The sequence below is a fragment of the Panicum virgatum genome, chromosome 1N (genome assembly GCF_016808335.1).
Source record: "Panicum virgatum strain AP13 chromosome 1N, P.virgatum_v5, whole genome shotgun sequence".
Taxonomy (NCBI): domain Eukaryota; kingdom Viridiplantae; phylum Streptophyta; class Magnoliopsida; order Poales; family Poaceae; genus Panicum; species Panicum virgatum.
Window position 1 is genome coordinate 59,028,327 of NC_053145.1, and position 22,071 is coordinate 59,050,397.

The window sequence follows — 22,071 nt, forward strand, 5'->3', positions numbered from 1 at the left end:
GCCTAGTACTGCCTCACTTCGAAAGTACAGGACCCCATCTCACCTCCTGGGGTAGTCGAGTAGTCGCGGAGAAATAGGGCATTTACTTTTGGTGGTCTCACGTTGAGCTCGGCTGACCATATGATGGCGGGGCGGTCCTGTAGTTCGAGGCGGGGGGGGGGATGGTTGGTGCGTGTGGTCCGACGGGGCTTATGCGTGCCATGTTGGTTAGGTCCACCTTGCAAGGTTAAATCGAATCGATTCGTCGTGACTCGCGGATATGAGAGCCTTGATCTCTTTGTCACATCGTAGTAATGAGATGGAACATGGATGATATATGGTGGTGATTACTCTAAATTGTTATATAATACTCTATCATGTTTGCTCTAGATATGAAAATATTAGCTGATGGTTAACCTATATAGAATTTTGAGCTAAAATATTATAAGTAAGGATCCACTCTTAGATATTTTTTGGCAAAACAAACCACCAACCAGAAAGTCTTACATGTCTAGATATTGGGCTAAGTATACCCTTAGTCGGATAAGTCTTGCTGAGTATTAGTATACTCAGGGTTTGTTGTTTACCCTGTCTCAGGTATAGAAGCTAACCAAGATTCGCATCAGTGGGCTCAATGTGACGTCCTCACATTTTCGTAGTTGTCATTTTGTTTTACGAGTTCTCAAACAAACTCCCTTCTCTCTGATTATATTCGCTTCCACTGCTATCATTTATTGTAAGTAAATTCTAAATTTAAAGATGCTTTTGTAAATATTTATGTTGTTATCTATATTTGTGAAATTATAGCATGCTAGTATCGTATGCGTTCGCCATCGTGCGTGTGGCAGAACCGCCTAAATTATCCCGGCTCAAGTGCGCAGGCCATCACCATAAAGGCAACATTAGCTTAAACGCACTTCAAACGGAACAATTTTTGGTCTGTCGGATAACGTCCCGATACAACCACCGATTCTCGGATCGAACAAGCATATCCCGCACGAAGGCGAGTCCAGAGATATTACAACCACAATTTTTACAACACAGGCAAAGTAATGATTACAAACCAGTTCAAAACATTATTACAAAGCCAACTTAAGTAAAAACAGCTATACAAGCCATAAGTGCAAGTTCAGAGTTGAAACAGCGGAAGATAAAACACGACGGCTACAACACGTCGCAAAAAGGATACCAGGCTAGCCCAAGCCGGGTATCACTCGTCATAGTCATTGCCGGTCGCAGACGTATCCCACTCTACGGACCAGCCAGGAGGCAACGAGCAAGGGTAGGTCAAGCTAGCGATCTGATCCTCAAAACTCAAACCTGAAAAAGAGTTCAACAGCAAGACTGAGTATTCTAATACTCAGCAAGACTTAACCGCCAACGGGTATAAGTAGCCCACCTTAGCTAGACTATGCAAGGCTTTGTGAGGCTCTGGTTTTCTTTTGCTGAAAAGCAATAAAGAGTATGTCCTTACTTTCAAGTTTTAGCTTTCAAGGTTCTAGTTGATTAACCGTTCTATGTAAGCAGCTACTATCCAATCATGGTAGAAAATTAAGTAAACATCAAGATTGATTATAGTATTGTTGCTCTTCTTACTCTATGTGGCAAAGAGATTAAGCAGTCTCATTTCATCATGAGAGGCGGACGATTCTGAATCGAAATTCAATCTTGCAAGGATAACCTAGCACACACGTCTGGAACACCATCGGGTCATTCACAAACAACCGTTGACCTTTCTTTCCGGCTTGTGGATAGGAACACTCTCCCCGACTACAGGGCTCCAAGGTCCACCCTTCTACGAGGTCCACCCTTGTCCCTTGAAGTCGCAGTGTTGCGCAACATAAATATAAAACCTATCCCTAAGAGAGAGTATCAGGTATATCCACTCCCCGGTCCAATCGGCTACTAGGCTTGCCGCGTACCATATTGACGGCATGTGGCTAGTACTTTCAAAGACTTAACCAACGCTACCACACACCGCGACCTTAGCAAGTTCAATAACACAGACGGGGTCTCACATGAAGCTATGATATCGATCACAACCCCGTCCGTCGTCCTTATATTGTTAACAGAAAGTAAACATGCAATTCCTATAAAGCTCGCGAGTGACAGGCAATCACTCGGCTTTTACCGGTCCTAAAAGCTTAGCAAGTAGTCGAACTCAAATCTAGTATTCAGTACATGGGTTCCTAGGATCATGCATCTAGGGTTTCAATTCAAATCCTAAGAACTGTAAATGCACAAGTAGGTAACAACAGTAAATGATAATAATTTGAAATATAGGTTATGTCCGGGGCTTGCCTTCTCGGTAATTACTAACTATTTCAGTGCTAGGCTCTTTCGAACTTTGGTTCGGGGCTTCAGTTAGTTCCGCAGTGTTTACTTGAGCTTCGAGATCACCTCCGTCAGATTCCGGGATCAGCTCGTACGTCCCGTCCGATAAGGCAGTCGTATCTATATGTAATGCAAGAACAACATTATAAACAAACATGGGCAATCGTTTATAGAGTAGTTAAATAACAAAACTAACTACACAAGGCATCATGATCAACAGCACAAAAGAAGTTGACTAACTTCATAAACAAGTGGGGGTGGTTTTCTTATAACAAACAAAACATAGTTTGCTAACCAATCAACTACTCATAGTACAAACAATAATAAAATCTGTCAAAATTACACTAAACAGAACATGAACAAAGAAATCTACCCTGTAAAAATCATGCCAAGACTTGTAGTCAAATAAACACAACAAATCATTCATGCAGGCAGCACATAGAACAAACTTGAATTATACAGGTCAAACTAAATAAAAAAGAAGCTAAAAATTTAACAGGAGCTTTATAAAGATAAGAGCTAACTACAGTGAATTTTTCATGATTTTATCTATACAGAAATAAATATGAGAAAATAAACAAAACAGACAACAGATTAGCAAGATTTATTTTTAGCCCTTGACCTAGCCATTAACTGCAGCTCAAACTTCCTGGACAAGCTAATATACTCCAGATGTACACTCAGGAATAATTTCAGGATTTATCAAGAACAGAAACTATTTATCATAAATAAAGTCTATTAAACAAAGATTAAATCAAATAAATAGCTACACAAGAGAACTGACCATGAAATTTTTATAGCAAAGCTAGTGTTAAATGATTAAACTACCACCAAAATTTCATAGCAATACCAGCTTTCAAGCATTAGATAAGAAAAAGATTAAATAACTAGTATTTATAAACCTAGTAACACAAATCAATTTCTACAGCAAAAACTTGCAACTAAAGCCTAACATATTATGGTTCTAATGCATAGAGCTCTTCAAGAGGATTCCAAAACATCAAGATTTGCTATTTTACGAATTTTCTACAAATTGATATTGAATTTCAAAGATCACAGCAAACTATTACAAACAAGTCCTTCGAGCACTATTCCTCTGAGTCTAGAGCTTTGCAGACAGCCCCCTGGGCTTTTCCAAATTCTAACACCGACGTCCCTGGCCGGGTCAGAGAGGGGAGGCGGGGTTTGACCGGCCGTTTCCCGGCGAGGGGCTCACCGGCGGCGAGAGTGGAGGGATGCGTAAGCTTCACGGGTGCAAGGCGCACCTCTGGGTGGCCTAGGGGTGCGGGAAGGGGCTCGGAGGCGGCGGCTCAACGGAGCAGGCGGGTCGGCGGTGGAGTTCTACGGTGGCTAGGGTTATCCGGTGGTCAAGGGTGGAAGATAAGGGGCTAGGGAGCTGCACGGGGCCAGGTCGGAGCTACTGGAGGGGTTAATTTGGGGCGGGGACGGCGGAGGAGTGAGTTCAACGGCGGCCTGGGCTCACCGGCGTTTGATGGATGGCGGCAGTGGTGTTCCTGGGTCTGGGGTTGGGGAAACGGAAAACAAATGAAGGGAACGGGTTGCGGGGCTATTTGCAGTGCTCAAGCGCGCGCGAGATTGAGGGCTGGGGCTCTGCGGCGAGCTCGCCACGGCGGCGTCGCGGTGGCGGCCGCGAGAAGGTTCTGGGCTCGCCGGGGTGGCGTGGCTCGGCTGTGGAGGCTCCAGCGCGAGGCAACAGGAGGGGGAGCAGCTCCGGGGCGACGCGTGGCTGACAGCGCACGACGAATTAATGGCCGTGAAGGCCGGGAAGGCGCTCCACGGCGGTGGCGGGCGGCGCTGTCGGCGGCGAGAGAGAAAACAGAGCAGGGAGGTGGGAGATGGTCATAAGGGTCGATTTGTAATTACCAAAAATTCCAGGGACCTCTCTGTAAACAAGCAATAACTTTTAAACTAAAGCTCAAATGAAAAAGTGCCCATCATGAAAGTTGTTCAACTTTTTAAGATCTACAACTTTGATGTTGTGCAAAAATTTATTTGACCAAAGATACAAGAGCTAAAATTAAACTCATAGAAGGGATTTTGAATTCTAGGAATTTTGTCCTTTTCAAAGCAAAATCACTTCAAACATAGACTTAAAAGTAAAATTTGCTGCCATGCATTAAATGCACTGAAATTTTACAAAAACACCCTCCACAAAAGCTATATTCACAAATAACTATATAAAGGACCTTGCATAAAATCATAATTACACATATAACCTTTCATAATTACAAAAAGATCCTTTTTAAGTAATTCAAGCACATGATGCATAGCAAACCCACACAATTACTGTGCAGACACCTATTTAATTACTGTGTAGACACCTAATTAAATTACTGTGTAAACACCCGGGGTGTTACAGTGCGAGACTACTGATGATATTTCGATCGGCCTGTGGGTTGAAAACAGACTGTCAGGTTACACTTAATTAAGCTAATGCGCCTGATGTGTTCAAATGAAGGCCATTATGCTTAATTAAGCCGTTTAACTTGGCGGTTCTGTCACACCAGCCGAACAAGGAATTGATGCAAACGATGATGGTGTTGCCGGGCTGGCCATTGCCACACCGGTCTGACCGGTCGGTAGGACCGGTCTGACCGGTTCGGCCATGTTTGGTAGGGCCGAATGTGGTGGCGGTGACTGCCCAGCGAAATAGCTCAGCGACATACTATTTAACGGTTGTGATATAAATGTAGATGCTGCCGATGAACTAGGGTTAAGGGTTTCAATAGAACAACTTTGATCCAAGACTTCTCCCTCACCCAAACCTCGCACTTGGTCGACAAGATTGCGCAATAGATCATTTGTACGGTCGCATGAATCAACAATCCTATCTCCTATGATGGACACACATTGTTCAACCAAATCAGGAGACGGAGTGCTCATTTCGCTTGTCGCTGTAGATGGGAACGTCTGCATGATGAATTCTTCCTTCTTGATCACGCCTTGCCGAGTCTTCTCGTAACATGCAAGCAATCTCCTCGTGGCCTCTACCTGCTCCATCCTGAGCTGGGCCTCGAATTGCTTGCGGCGCTCCTCAGGTATGTCGTCATACTCAGCATCGATGATGTCCTCGGGTTCGATCTTACATGCATCTATGATATCACCGGCCATGGCTGCCGATGAAGATTTTTTCTTTCCCAGCGGAGTCGCCAAAATATGTTGATGCAATTCTGGTCAACACACGAATGCGCTAGCATGCACGGATCGCAAACGATCCTCACTAGTGAGGTCCTGCGCAGACCGGTCAGACCGGTTCTTCAGACCGGTCAGACCGCTCGAGGTAGAGACGCCGCAAAAACATAAAACCACGAGCTCGGGAGGGACCCCGTCGGAGCTCGCAGATTTAGGGTTGTCCTGGAGTCGGCAGGCCACCCAGAACGCCCTCAAATGCCGTATAAATGAGTGAAGAACAGCAAGAGGTTGTTTAGCTTACATCCGCGCCGTCTACCTTCGTCATCCGCTGCACCGTCCTGCTGCTGTCTTCGGCAAGAAGCTGCTGAGCTTGTGTACTTGAGCACCTCGACGACGCTTCGACTCGCGCCCCCTCCACGGCTTCGACCACGTCCACCTCGACTTCGGCTACTACGGCACTAAAGGGCTATCATCTGCATGAGTCTCCAGTCAAAGCTTTCGCACCGGCGTTCCGGCTGCAGGGGGGATACGTCTTCATTGTTCTCCAGTCTGACCGTTCGTGTTGCTACCGTTACGACTGCGGGGGATGTTAGAGTATATTAGGTAACTCCAGATATGTTAGTTTATGATTGATGTAATCCCGTGATAGCCTTCCTTATCTCTAGGGGAGGTGTCTTGCCCTCCAAGCTTTGTACTCATATATATACCGCCCAAGGGGCTCATTGCAATACAATCGACCGCATTATACGCATCCTACCTTTCTTACAGTGCTGAGCTTCTGATCTGTCTGCTGATAGTTTCTTATAATATCAGTCGTCATATGTGCTTTCAAGTGGCGACAGTTGTTGCCACCAATTACCAAAGATCTTATCTAATGACATTACACTCTGGAAACACTCACGGAGATTATTGTTTAATTTGGTTCTTTTCTGTTCCTTTTTTTAACAAATATTCTGTCAAAGAATATTAAAGTTCACCATGCTCTGTCGGCTGTTGCATGACTAAGAAAAGAACGCAGAAACTCCAGCGGCCGTTTAATTTGTTTGGCTTCTGATAGGGCAGCTAACAGAAAATGTTTTTCGATTCTGTCGAGTCTCTAGAGTCCACAAGTCCAATAGCAAATTTTGCAGCAACAGAAAGGCCGCTGTGGTGCTGCTCTGAATGAAACTGCTGACGGCGAGCACTAGAGTGTGGTGGTTGCGGGATTCAGGAAGTCAGCACTGTTAGATTCATAAACACTAGGGTTCTGCACAAGATCTCTTCTAGCCATACAAATCGAGTATCGGCTTTACATTCTGAGTAGAATATACAAGTAGTTCATCCCTGATCTACTACAAGAGAGAGAGACAGAGGGATAGAGGGGAAAGTGGGAGGCGCAGACCGTCGGCGGCGATGGGCGACGTGGGTAGCGGTCGCCTCCGGGCTTCCTGTGGGATTGGCCGGGGACGGGAGTGCCGGATCCGGTCGTCGTGGTGGACGTCGCGTTGCTGGCGGAGCTTCCTATCAGTCTCGCGCAAACCCTAAATCGGTAGGGATGTGGGAGAGGGTTGTGGCGGCGATAAACCTCGTGTTACGTGCCCCAGCCCCTCTCCCGTTCTATATAGTGCGGGCGACGGGGGCCCACTAGCCATATGGGCTGGACGCCCCCGATCAGGGCGTGTTCAAGGGGTCCGGCCCGATCTTTGTATCGGGCCCGTGGAGATCAACTCCAACATTCTCCCCTTTGATCTCTCATTGTTCTTATTCTTGTTCTGTATCTGAATTTGGTTCATCCTATCGCAGATCAGTGTATAGGGTGTGCCTCGTCATGACAGTTATTACCATCAGATTAACAGCCACAATCATCTTTCCGGTCTGGAACAGAGTCTTATTCTTGGGCCCTCTTTGTCCAGGAATTATAGGCTTTCCCGTAAACTCATGCCGGCTAAGTGTTCTCTGAACACTTTGGGTGGTAGTCTTTTTGTAAGCAGATCCGCTAACATCTTGCTTGTTCTGACATGTTCTAGACAAATCGCTTGATCCTAGACTTGCTCTTTAACAACATAAAACTTTATGTCGATGTATTTGGCAACACCACTCGACTTGTTGTTATGATCACAAAGTACTGCTGACTCGTTGTCGTAGTATAATTTCAGTGGTTTTTCTACACGGTCGACCACTTTCAATCCGGATATGAATTTCTTAAGCCATGTAACCTGCCCTGAGGCCTCATAACATGCTACAAATTCAGCATACATCGTGGATGATGCTGTGTCTAACTGCTTGGAGCTTTTCCACGATATCACTCCCTTTGCAAGAGTGAAGATATATCCAGACGTGGATTTTCTATCATCTGCATCTCCGGCAAAGTCTGCATCTGAATATCCTTGTATTTCTAAAGATTCTGATTTTCTATATGTCAGCATGAGACCTGTTGTACCCCTCACATAGCACAAAGCTTTCTTTACCATTTTCCAGTGCTCTATGCCTGGATTACTCTGATATCTGCCAAGTACCCCGGTAACGAAACTCAAGTCAGGGCGTGTGCATACTTGTGCATACTGTAAGCTTCCGACAGCTGAAGCGTAAGGTATTGCCTTCATTTGTTCGAGCTCGTACTTGTTCTTGAGACACTGATGTTTCCCGAAATTGTCGCCCTTGACTATTGGAGCAGGTGTGGGTTTACTCTTATGCATCTCATATTTTTTAATATCTTTTCTAGGTATGCTTTCTGTGATAAGACCAACACCCCATTTCTTCTATCTCCATGAATCTCAATTCCTAAAACGAATGAAGCTTCACTGAGATCTTTCATATCAAACTTCGAGGACAAGAATTTTTTTGTTTTCCGTAGTAGATCGACATCACTGCTAGCTAGCAGAATGTCATCCACATATAGGATGAGGAAAATGAATTTTCCATTCTTGAATTTTGCATAAATGCAATTGTCCTCTTCATTTTCTTTAAATCCAAATTTTCTTATTATTTTATCAAATTTTAAATATCACTGCCTTGAGGCTTGCTTCAAGCCATAAATCGACTTCTTCAGTCAGCACCCTAAGTTTTCTTTGCCTTCCACGATAAAACCTTTCGGCTGTGCCATGTAGACATTTTCATATAAATCCCCATTCAGGAATGTCGTCTTAACATCCATCTGATGTAATTCTAGATCATAATGTGCCACTAAGGCCATTATTATTCTGAAAGAATCTTTACATGAGACCGGGGAAGAAGTCTCATTGTAATCTATCCCTTCTGTTTGCGTAAAGTCTTTCGCCACAAGTCGCGCTTTAAATCTTTCTATGTTTCCTTTGGAGTCACATTTAGTCTTGTAGACCCATTTGCAGCCTACTGTTTTGGCTCCTTTAAGAATTTCTTCTAAGTCCCAAACTTTACTGGCACTTATAGATTTCATTTCATCTTCCATGGCTGCAGTCCACTTGGATGAATTCACGTTTCTCATGGCTTCTTCAAAAGAGGTGGAATCATCCTACATTTGAATTTCTTCGCTATTATAGACTTCATAGTCATCAGAAATAGCTGGTTTTCTAATTCTTTATGGCCTACTTGGGGCCACTGCAACTGGTATTTCTTGCATAACAGGCAGTTGTTGCTCCCCCTCATCGATGGCAACGTGTTCTATTTGGTCCTGAGGAACAAGGTCCTTATTTCCATTTGTTGCCATGTCAGGAGAACTAACAACAGGCGTCGGCACTGCAGTTTCCTACTCTATCGGTGCCGCAACCATAGGCAACGAGAAATAAGGCTCTTGTCTCATCGAAGTAGGAACGAATACCCGCTTCTCTTCAAGATCAATTTTTCTGGCTACCATGCTCCCCCTGATCATCTGATCTTCTAAGAAGGCAGCGTGTCTGGTTTCTATAAACTTCGTGTGTCTATCGGGACAGTAGAAACGATATCCCTTAGACTTTTCTGGATACCCAATAAAATGGCAACTGCCGGTCTTGGGATCTAATTTCCCAATGTTTGGATTAAATACCTTAGCCTCAGCTGGACAGCCCCACACACGAAAGTGATTAAGCGAGGGTTCTCTTCCTGTCCATAATTCATACAGTGTTTTCGGCACCGACTTACTTGGCACACGATTAAGAATGTAGATAGCGGCTTTTAATGCCTCCATCCACAAGTTAATCGGTAGTGTGGAGTAGCTCATCATACTTCTGACCATATCCATCAGGGTACGGTTTCTTCTTTCTGCTACTCCGTTCTGCTGAGGCTCGCCCGGTGTAGAATACTGGGCAACTATGCCATTTTCCATAAGGAACCTTGCAAAAGGTCCTGGAACTTAGCCATAGGGGGTGTGCCGACCGTAGTACTCCCCTCCACGGTCGGATCTTACTATCTTGATCTTTAAATCATGTTGATTTTCTACTTTTGCTTTAAATATTTTGAATTTATCCAACGCTTCCGATCGTTCTGTATTTTCTTAGTAAATTTTCCTTTAATAATGCAATCAATACGTTGTTCTAATTCTGAAAATTCTAATGGCGGAAGAATTGATGCTTTCACTAAGCGCTCTATTTTCCCCCTCGAAATATGGGCTAAACGACAGTGCCATAATTTCGACGAGATTGTATCAATTTATTTGCGTTTCTTAGTAACATTCTCATATGATGAGGCATTCTTATTCTCAGGCAGTGATAGCAAATATAACTTGTCTTGTCGATAGGCAAGACCAACGCATTTTTTTATTAAACTGTATTTCACACTTGCCATCACCAAAACGACTTATCATATTCCTTCTAATTTCTAAAAGCTGGGAAAAGTTTCTTATTGTTCTGATGGTTCTTGTTTTCTGCTGAACATGGAAGACAAGCTCACCTTCATTGGCGGTCTTGAGTCTATCCTCTTTTTGACTGCACATGGTAAACAGTTTCTCAACGTTCCTATTTTCTGGCTGAGTGTTATAATTGACATGAAAAGTCGAAAATTTCTTGGGAATAGACTTAAACACCAGCTAAACAACGAAAGGGGTCTGAAAGAGGCATGTTCATTGTCTTAACCTTGTTTGCCATGTGGCTCATTTCTAGAATATGTTATCTTATTCCACCGCCAGCATGTTTCATGGTCATATGCTGCTCAGCCAAGGTGGCAGCATAGGCTTGGAAGAGTCAGTGAATTGACTCTTTACTGTTGTTAGATACTCAGTAGTGGTGGCTCATTCTGGAATTGCCATTCTTATACCATCTGAAATGGAACCTCTGATGATCATCAGGCACTTGCGGTTTGAAATATTCCAACGTGCCTGCTGAATTTCCCATTTGGTCCAAGCAATGTCATGGGCTTTCAGTCGAATAGCCCATGCATCGTGTGCTTCATTCTGAGCCCTTACGGGATTTTCTGGATCTTCTAGAGGTGGCATTATGATGGCCAAATCTATATTAGTCATCGCCAGGCCAATTTGTAGCTTCTGAAAACTTTTTCCCACAGTTCTGGCCATTTAGTTCTGGAATAGCATTCACATATGACATAGCATTGGATCCCCAAAATCGGAAATTTGAGTACACATTCAAGATAACAATAATGGCATGTTTAAATTTAACTTTGGTCAAAATTTAAACATACAATTTTCTATGCATTAAGTCTAAACCACCTTTGGACAGAGGTAGAAAAATGCATAAAATTTCTGGACAAGATTATAATATTGTAACATCAACTTTGGTCAGAAATTACAACATCATAATTTACAAAAATTCTGTATTCAAGTCAAAGTTCTATATTCCTCGTATTAATTATCCCGTTGGTTCAAATTAACACATAGGGAAAATCACAATTCTTCGCAGCAGAAACAAGTAAAATTCTAAATATTCAGAAGCATGATTCTGTAATTTTCTGCTCTTAAAATAATACACGTTGGTGCATTTATTTATAGAGTTTAAATTCTAATCAAATTCATCCAAAATTTATATTCAAAATTGTTTCTGAAAATAAAAAAGAAGAATTCGAAGCTGTTACTGTTCTTCAGCCCAAAAGCGGAATTCGGCCCACAGCCCATGCCCGCTCAGGCGCTCCCCCGCGCCCAGGCCAGAACCTAGGCCTGGCCCGGGAATTCGGCCGGCGCCGAGGCCCCGCCTGGGCCAAGAACCGACCCATCAGGAGGTCGTGCAATCTCTGGTCGTCGGATCAAATCCGACGGTCGAGCGTTCTTTGCGGTCGAACAAAACCGGCCGGCGGTCGATTCACTTCCAAACCCTAGCGTCACTTTCTCCCTCCCTTCTGTTCGGACGAGCGGGCAGCGGCGCCGCCGGCGGCTGTCGCCGGCACAAGCGCGCTCGGCTGCGCCGCCGTCGGACCGGCGACCGCCGTGACTAGGTCGTGAGCATGGCCCGAGGCTTTCTTAGTTCTTCTGTCTTCTGTCTTCTTCTAGTTCTTGAGTGGCGGCGGCAGCCACGCCGGCGGCGCTGCCGCGGCTGCCTCGCCGGCGCGCGCGCTCGCCTAAGGGTGAACGCGCGGTCGTCGAGGTGGCCGCGGGCGGTACCCCGTTCTTCGTGCGGTCGTTTCTGGTCCGCGTGCCGACGAGCGGCGGCAGCTGAGGAAGGTAAGCCCCCTGGGTGTCCTTTTCTTGATTCAATTCGGGAGTTCTTAAGGTTAGGGTTTGGGGCTAGGGTTAGGGTTCTTGGTGTTCTTGGTCGATCCGAGATCGATTTAGGTTTCTTTGTTCTCTGGTTCGTCGATTCGTGATCGATTGTTCTACGTTTCTTTGATTCTTCCATAAACCGAACCCGATCTATGGACTAGATCGGCGTGATACCAATGTTAGATTCATAAACACTAGGGTTCTGCACAAGATCTCTTCTGGTCATACAAATCGAGTATCGGCTTTACATTCTGAGTAGAATATACAAGTAGTTCATCCCTGATCTACTCCAAGAGAGAGAGAGGGAGAGAGGGGGAAGTGGGAGGCGCAGACCGTCGGCGGCGATGGGCGACGTGGGTAGCGGTCGCCTCCGGGCTTCCTGTGGGATTGGCCAGGGACGGGAGTGCCGGATCCGGTCGTCGTGGTGGACGACGCGTTGCTGGCGGAGCTTCCCGCCGGCCTCGCGCAAACCCTAGATCGGTAGGGATGTAGGAGAGGGTTGTGGCGGCGATAAACCTCGTGTTACGTGCCCCAGTCCATCTCCTGTTCTATATAGCGCGGGCGATAGAGACCCACCAGCCATATGGGCTGGACACCTCCGATCAGAGCGTGTTCAAGGGGTCCGTCCCGATTTTTGGATCAGGCCCGTGGAGATCAACTCCAGCAAGCACATAGTCTGTCTGGTTAGGTCACTAATGCCATAGGAGGTGCAATCATTGGTGGTAAAAGTAATTAAGCTTTCACAGTAACTGGAAAACTAACTCAGTATGACACCTGAAACTGAGAAGCTACTCTTCTTACACAGCCCATAGTCGCACGACTCGCACCCAACACCTGACCTTATTGTCTCTGTACAGTAATTTTTCTTTGAACACACTCTACCACTGCCTATGTTCCAGGCTTCCAGCGTCCGCCGCTCAACGATTCCCTCATCAGATTTCTTGAGAAATCGATACGCAGGCCCAGTAGGTCAGTACAGGCAGGCAAGTGACAGCTTACGTGGGGCTGGGCCCCGATGTCTGAAACCTACTAGAATAATAACTACCAACCAGAATTGGTAGGCATTGGATCCCTGCGCTGCGCTGCTGCGTCGTTCCTGGTGCGGTGCCGCATGCAACTTGCAACAGCAACTACCACCAATTCGCTCCGCGTTGGCGCCTCTCTGGACGCTTGCGCCAATGATTGTGTCCGTTCCTTTTTCTCGTGCGAGAATTTGTGAAGAGGGATCGGGATCTCCACTCCATCGCACAGGGAGCTGCTAGCTGTTCGTTTGCTCTGAAGCTACTGAATCACGCCGACAGAACCAATGCAAGCAATGTATTTGCATCCCAAATCAACTCCTGAGGATTGCACTGGCCTCCTCCTGGTTTGAAATTTTGGATTCAAACCAGTGCAAGTACCCTCGCAAACACCTCAAATTCAAACTTGGCCTGCGACTGCACCACGACGCTGAAGGAAATGAGACGAACTCGTCGCGAAATTTTCAGGTCCTGTGGAGAGGCCGGCGGCGGACCAGGTCAGGTGGGGGAACAACAGGAAGAAGCAATCACTGGCGTTGCCATCAGAAGGTGTTGGCAGGTGGATCGCCCGCCCCGCCCCGCCCCGCCCCGCTTTTCTCGCGGCGCAATCAAACACGCCCCGGCCGGGGGGGCTTTCGCGGCGACGCGCCGCTGGGTCATCGCCATTCACCCCCGCCTGCCGTGACGAGCGCCCTCTGATTTGAACCCGTCGCCTTCGTCCGGGTAATGGTTATCTGCTCGTCGTTCCCCTCCTGCTCCCCGGTTCCCACCGGCGATGATGGTGGTGGCGGCGCTCGGTGGCAGTGATGTGCATCTCCAGCTTATTTCTTGGCAGATGGCATGCGATACGGAGAGTGCGTTTGGTTGGTTAATAATTTTTTTGTTCCACCCTCGGACGAGCTGGCCTTGATTACTTTTCAGCGCTGTTTCTATCGTTGTTATCTCGCAATTGCTTAACGTGCTGGAAATCACAAACGAACGGTTCAGTTAATCATGGGAGTCGTCATCGTCGCTCCTGTATTCTACAAACCAAGTATTCCGTAGCGTGTGACAGCATTGGCATTCAGTTTTATTTATGATGTGTATTGTAGTTTTTTTTTCAAAAAAAAATCTACAGCATGCATTGTCTATTGTACGGACTCTCCAAAAATTACCTCTAATTCCTCACAGCAGGAAAAAGTCTGCATAACCCCTCAATTTATTAATAGTGGATCGCATCACCTCCTCAACTACAAAACTAGGTTTCTAGCTCCCTCACCTTTGCAAAAACCGGAAATTTAACCCTCCAAGATATTTTTGTAGCCCGGTTTTGCTATAGTTTACCGGTTTTGTATTTTTTTATATTTTTATTTATCTCTGCTGAATCTTTAAAAGTTATAGTAAATTATACAAAAACTATAAAATAAAAAATCCAATTTGTTAGACTACGCATGAGCAGATCTACATAGTACATATATAATATGATATGCTTTAGTACAAAATTTTTGCTATAGTTTTAAATCTATGATTTTCTACAACTAATCGGAATAATTCATAGATGCAGTTTCTATGGTCCAATTGTAGTGAAGTTTTATGGTGGGAGAATTATTGTATTATTGAACTTATTAATAGATAGAGCATAGATTTATTTAAGTTTATCCTTGTTAAATATATGTTTTATCTATAACTAAGTTAATTATACATGATCCAATGAGTATAAAATTTTTACTACAGTTCAAGCATACTATAATTAGTCCACCATAAAAGTTTCACCACAATTGGACCATAGAAGTTGCATCTATGAATTATTCCAATTACTTACGGAAAAGTATAGATGTAAAGCTCCATCAAAAAAATTATACTACTCACTATATAGATTTACTCATGTGAAGTCCAATAAAATTGGATTTTCTATTTTATGATTTTATATGATTTATTATAATTTATTAAAGATTCAACAAAAAATAAATAAAAAAGAAAAAACAAAAATATGCCATTGTAGGAAAACCGGGCTGCAAAACCACCTTGTGGGTTAACTATCTGATTTTGCAAAGGTGAGGGTTAGAAATCCGATTTTAGTAGTTCAAAAGGTGACGTGATTCACCATTGGGGATTGTAGTGTGTCTGCTAGTTTAGCTCGAACCATTTGTAAAATGAAAAAAAAGTCAATGATATACAATATCCCATGCGCGTGAATAGTCAATGAAATACAATATCTTATCTTAGTCTATACAGAAACAATGTTACAATAATTGATCGATGGCTCGTACATGAGACTTCACCGAACTCATTTTCCATGGTATTTCTCGGTAAGTGCAGCCGTAACTTGAACACGGGAGCAAGCAAGCCTCGGCGTAGCATGTTCTTCACAAGCCATCTTTGTATTGGCTTGTCCTCCCTTATCACCACACGTCCACACCTCGCCTTCGATCTACACGTTTCATTCCATTTGCGAGAGAGAAACACACGTAAGGGGGCGATAGCAACTGCTCGAGGGAGCTACGCTGTGGTAGACAATTATTATTCTGATCGGAGAATATTTAGCGATCGCCGTAATTAACCGGACATAGAGATTACTATTACACTGGCGTGCTCGACCCGAGGCCGTAGGATGCCGATCCGACGGCCCGGACGCGGCGCCACGTCGTCCGATCCGTACCTGATGAGCTTCCCAGTCCCACCCTCCTCCCTCCCCGAGTCTCCCGGCAAATTTACCAACCACCACCGGGAGACCGGGCGCCGCCCGCAACCTCCGTCCACGCTCGCCTCGCCTCCCACGCGCCGGCCACTATTCACTCACTCGCCTCACTAGTTACCGCGGCGCGGCGCGCCTACCACTACTCCCCCGGGGGCGGACGCGCGCGGACCCATAAAAGCCCTCCTCCCCACGCCCTCCCGCTCCCCCCCTCTCCTCCCCTCCCTCCCAGCCGCCGCCGCCGCCTGCCAGGCCAGCTCAAGCCGGCGTGCGCCCCGACGCCTCGACAGTCCCGCGCCGCGCCGCCGAGATCTCGTCGAGGGAGGCAAGGCAGCGGCGGCGGCAGCTGCAGCAGGAGAGATGTCGTCGGGGCGGTACATGGCCTACTCGCCCTCCCCGTCCACCACCCCGCACTCCCCACGCATCGGCGGACTCCGGTCTCCCTCCGCCGCCGTCGCCGAGCAGGAGAAGTAAGCTAGGCAGCGCACTTGGCCCCCACCCGCTTTCCTGCTTCGTGTCGGCTCCGATCGTTCCCGGGAGGACATGATTGGGTGGCGATTTTTGTGTGTCCTGGGGATCATCGGAGGTTTTTTACGGTTTGAATCAGGTGTAGTACGATGACGAGGTTTATGGCCTTTCGTCACCGGATCTGATTCGCCACGTTGAGATCTCCGGTTTTTTGTCAAAGTTGCTTCTCGCCGTACTTTTACTCGATTTTTTTGAACTAAAGCTCAGTGTTTACTTGCTTGAGTTTGTGATCCAGTTACGGTCCTCTTCCATGTGTATGTCGGCGGGATTTCTCTGGATTTTCATGCTATTCTGTTTTTACTAAATTTTATGTTTGTAAGGCTGGCATGCTGTACCACCCGGGATGAATGATGTCTGATGGGTATGTTGCGATCTTTCTGTAGGTACCTTGCTGAATTGCTCGCGGAGAGGCACAAGCTTGGCCCCTTCATCCCAGTGATCCCGCATAGTGTACGGCTGCTAAATCAAGGTCAGATCTCATGCCATCATGTCATTTCAACAGCGATGCGAGCTGGATGCATTTCCACTGCTGCCACGCATCCAGAATTCTGTCATGATGTAGGAATCTTTGACTATTGATCCTTGTGTTGATCCTCCACCTCATTATTTGCTTCTTTTAGCTAGATTTATCACAAAATCAGTTATTGTTGCTTGGAACTTAGCTAATCCCTAGTCCTTACAGTAACAATATTTAGTGGCCATTGTGTGAATCACCCCCTCCTGCACCTTTGCTACCTTGCAACTTTTTTCCTTTATCACTTCAGAATTGGCCTGAATGTTTTAAATGATTGCCTTATTGAGTTATTGTAAATCGACCCCAAGGCAATGGTTCTGGTAACATTGGTCTATGCATTCTGAGTTAAGCTTACCGTTGATCCTATTAAAAAAGAATTCATATAGTGTGCTTTAAAGAATTGTTATTATAAGACGCCTTCGGGAGATGCTGCTTAATCTGTCTGAATTTGTTTTGTTTTCTGTCAAGGCCTGTGCTATTTAGGGGTAATTTAGGACCTTTCGTTTCTCTGTTGTTGCCATTTGTTGCCATAAGTTCCTATGGCAAGTTCACCCAGGAGCCTACAGCAATGAAACCACACCGTAGTGCCTTTGAGAGTGTCTATAGCATTTCTTGAGATGATCTTGATTTCCTTTTTCTTTCTTGTAGTAGATTATTTTATTTCTGTACGGTAATGAAAATTTGAAGGGTGGCCCTGGTGCTGTGGTAGAGTCTCTTCACTTGTGTCCTTGAGGTCCTGGATTCAAATCAGTGGTGTATTTCCAACTAGGGCCACCAAGACCATGGCCCTAGTCTTGACACAGTTGTGCCTTTGACTTTTTGGATCAAAGGCCTCTGCCCGGCTTTATTAGAAAGCTTAACTAAACCAACTATCCAAAGTGATTAACTGGGAATACCAGCTTTACCAAGAAAATAAGCAAATCTAGTCATGACTTCAATCTCTTTTTGAAGTGAATACGTGATCGAGCCCAGTCATGAAGTAAACCCATTGAGTGTCCCTAGTCACAAGGCCAGCCAGCTCCGCCTCTGCTTTGAATCCTCCTTACAAAATAAGCAAGGGTTAAGCTACCTAGAAATTTCCTTTCCCAGTTTCCACATTGTATGGGAGCTTTCAGCATGGGTACACAGTAGTGAATGTTTGCAATCATGCTAGAATATGATCAATGGAAGATAAGCATAATTTGGTAGAATCGCGATTTGATTTTTAACATATGAATGTACGGGACATGCATTTCGGGCTAGTCTAGATGGTGCAATAATTAGCAGTTGTTATTGTGCCTACTGAGACAAATAACATACATGCTTCTGATTAGCATATTTAGCCCGCATCGATCTGACGGTTTGTGTGATTTTGATAGATAGAAGTACACCCCTTTATTTCTGCTCAGTAGAAACAATATATGAGCAGGATGTTCTGCAGAGAGTGAGCCTGAGAAACTGATCTCTCATGAATGAGGCAGATTATTTATACTATACAAACTCTTATTTGGCTGTGTTTTTGTTTATGTGCTTTTCATATCTGCTTGTTTTGTTTTCGATGAGTTTTTGTCGTAAGTTTTCCTTCTGCCTTTTCTTTTGGTGCTGACAGATTGCCATATTAGTTGCATATTTGTCAACATCAACATTTTAGATAAGACAATTTGACTCGGTTATGAGTTCGCAATTTGTCTTTGTAAAGAGAGAAAGAAGCTCTTTTCAGTTTAGTGATTTAACACTAACAATGCCAGGTTATATGCATTTACTAATCACTAATCTAACTGCATTTACTAATCACTAATCTAACTTCATTTACTGATCACTAATTCTAACTGCTAACTTTTCTACATCTTGTGCTTGCAATTGCAATGTTGGAGCAGAAATTTTACGTGTTTCCACACTATTGGAGAATGCGTCCCTTTTAAATCAAAGTGGCCTTGAACATGGTAGTCCACTAACAACGGGAGGATTATATTCAAATGGAGCAGCTACTGACATGAACGGGTGGACATCAGCGTTTCAATCAGAAGTATGGATACTGACCATTTAACATGACTTACTCTTCATGCCTAATTTACCATTTTGAAAGCTTAGATCAGGTTTTCTCTAACTGATTTGACTTAACCTTGAATGCTTACATTCTTCGTACTGCTTGACCCTTTTGCTAACTCGCTAACTATACTAATCCCTTTCAGGCAGTGGGTTTCAAGATGCCATTAAATTCTTTTTCTATATTCTATAAGATGGAGTTTGGATAACGCGCTGACACTAATTTAAACGATTTGGCTCCATATATTGAAAAATCTGGCCATATTTATTTTTTGTCAGTGGCCATCCTGACATCAGAATCTGCTGATTGGTCTAACCAGATTGCTAGCCATTATGTGTTTCCATGCTGTTAGCTGTGCTTGAAATCATATTTAGATTATTGGTATATAATATGGGTATCAAGGGAATTCCAGCAGAGCTATGCCTGTTGGTCAATAAATACTCCCTCCATTCCAAAAGGCAGGTCATTCTTTTTGTTTTAAGTCAAATTTCTCTGAACTTTGACCGAGTTTTTATAAAAATGCAGCATCTACAACATGCAAATTAGTTTCATTAAATCCACCTTGAAATATATTTCGTCAGTACATTTATTTTGAATTATAAATGTTGACATATTTTCATGTAAGCTTGGTCAAGTTAGAGAAGTTTGACTTGGGACAATTAGTCCTCCATTTTGGAACAGATGGAGTATGTCGCTGCTATCTTTTGAACCTTACCTTAATAACATGACAGCTAAAATAGAACCCATGTACTCAAGAATAGATGTATCCTCACTTTTCAGCATAATCCTATAAATGTATGGACCCTTATGAACTGTACGCCTCTCACAATGGTTTTTACTTTGGCTTCAATTCTGTTGCTTTACACTTACTACATTAGCTGCCATCTTTGTCTCATTTTCATTGCTTTTTGAGTGAAGAGAGAGGTTATGAACTTCTAACATAATCAGTTTGTGACCATTGCAGAGTTCACCAGCTTATAGCTGGCTTGGAGGTTCCCAAGGCAGCTCCTCTGGACTGATTGTCAAGAAAACAATGAAGGTTGATATACCTGTAGACAAATATCCAACAGTAAGTATGCTATTGCTTTAGATGTATACTCTTGAGTTGCTATATCCTCATCATTATTCTATGTTTATTTTCATAGTACAATTTTGTTGGTCGCATCCTTGGTCCTAGAGGAAATTCCTTGAAGCGAGTGGAGGCAAATACAGACTGCCGCGTGCTAATAAGGGGCCGGGGCAGCATTAAAGATCCAGCTCGGGTAAATATCCAGATCAGTGCCTCTTAATCTTGGTAAATAGATGGACTTGGAAATTTGGAGTATATATATTGTTATAAACTTGAGTTATGCCATTCAAATCCAGACCAACCCTGCTAACTAGCTTGGGAACAATGGCTGTTTAATTCTTTGATATTTAAAATGGTTTCCTTTTATGTATCTTCCAGTTTATGTATTGGCATGAAAACCCATACCACCTGGTGGTTCTTCAAAATCCACTTCCTGGCTGGAACTTGAACCAAACATGATCATCAATCCTTAAGCATCCTAGATACCTTTATGCATGTGTACATCTGTTTGTTTTGTGTTATGGAACTGAGGTCCCTTATACTATTGTTTTGCAGGAGGAGATGATGCGAGGGAAACCAGGATATGAACATCTGAATGAACCCCTTCATATATTGGTTGAGGCAGAGCTGCCTGTGGAAATTATTGATGCACGCCTGATGCAAGCCCGTGAGATCCTTGAAGATCTGCTGAAGCCTGTGGTATGCCATCATCACCTTTATCCTTTTTAAACTCTTATAAATCAGTTCTCTTTTAGTCATCTTGAAGAACCAATGTTAATAATTCTTGTTTGTTCCTTCGCAGGATGAATCCCAGGACTTCTTCAAGAAGCAACAGCTGCGGGAGCTTGCGATGCTCAATGGCACCCTCCGCGAAGAAGGAATGCAGAGGTCCGGTTCGGCTTCCCCTTTCCACAACAGCCTTGGAATGAAGAGAGCCAAGACGAGGGGTTAAAGGTGCAAATATCATGAAGGGGTAACCAAATCATCTGTTCCGAGACCAATCCTGAGTACGAATATGGGGTTGCCTTGCTGGCTATCGGCCCAATACGTCTCGCGCCACCAGCATCGGGCGGCCCGTACCTGATAAATACATATATCTGGAGTTGTATTTCCTGCTACCGGGGAGCTTTGGTTATGGCGACATAGGGTGTTGATGCGCTATTCATTGGGTTGTGCAGGGTTTTGTAGCGATGTGGTTTGTGTACTGCTCATTTGGAGCTGTGAACTGGTGAATGGAGCTCTGAAAAGCTCTGACCGTGCTTGTATTTATTTGTCTTTCGAAGACTGATTTAAGGATGCTGTTTGGGATTGATGTGACGCTGTAACCCGTGTGCACTCAGTGCGAGATAAGCATGTTGACGTTGGCTTGTGAAATTTGTTCAGAATTCTTATTTGTTACTATCTCCATCGTTAATTTGGATTCTGCTTTGCTGATCCGGAATAATCAAGGCAGCTGTGACGATATCAGTTTTAATATTCGGACGCCTTATTCATCATACCACTGTTCCCGGTAATATCTTCATGTTTTAATTCCGATCCCAAATGACGCTCGCTAGTTTGCACAGCCCATCCATGGGGCACTGCACGCAGCCTTCGTCCGTAGCTTGCCTACTTACGTCTGGATATGTGGTCTGGCCTCGGTGACTTGGTGGATGCTCAGCCCATGACCGTCAGTCTCCGCGAGCAAAACAGAGCAAGGAATTTTTTTTTTGATCAAAGCATACCTGTATTAAACATTAAGGAAGACGTACAAAGACCAAGACAACAGGTACACCATACAAGGATACAGGAGATAGTTGTACCACCCATTTTGCACAAAGGGCCTCAACAAAAAAGAAATTACATTCAGGTCCCCAGACCCCTGTGCACCGAGAGCTCCAGAAATCCCCACCAACAGGGATCGCCGGCTCCGGCCACCGCCGCCCAGATCGGAGGGAGCACCGTCGTGCAAGCGCTTTGACAGAAGCCGCAGTAGACATTCGTTCCTAGGAACGAGATGAGGCTGACGCCGAGAAGCTCGTCGGCCGGGGCCGCACCTCGAGCACCCTCGATCTCGGATCAAACCTCGCCGCCAATGACGACCGCCACCGTGAGAACCTCGAGCTCGATCTAACTACCCGTCTTCCGCAAAACCAGCAGCCACCACCGTACCTTCAAACTAGAAAGCCGGCGCCCCCATCGCCCCTCGAGGACAACAA

The 22,071-nt window shown here is 44.8% G+C and overlaps 1 protein-coding gene across 1 annotated transcript; it reads left to right on the top strand.

Moving 5' to 3' along the window:
- Positions 1 to 15,916: 15,916 nt before the first annotated feature.
- On the top strand, positions 15,917 to 21,274 carry LOC120657077 (KH domain-containing protein At5g56140-like). The gene is made up of 7 exons (XM_039935329.1): positions 15,917 to 16,206; positions 16,648 to 16,733; positions 18,635 to 18,783; positions 19,769 to 19,873; positions 19,950 to 20,066; positions 20,429 to 20,572; positions 20,676 to 21,274. Exons 1-7 carry the CDS (start codon positions 16,097 to 16,099, stop codon positions 20,823 to 20,825), a joined length of 861 nt encoding a protein of 286 aa, XP_039791263.1. The 5' UTR covers positions 15,917 to 16,096; the 3' UTR covers positions 20,826 to 21,274.
- Positions 21,275 to 22,071: the final 797 nt, after the last annotated feature.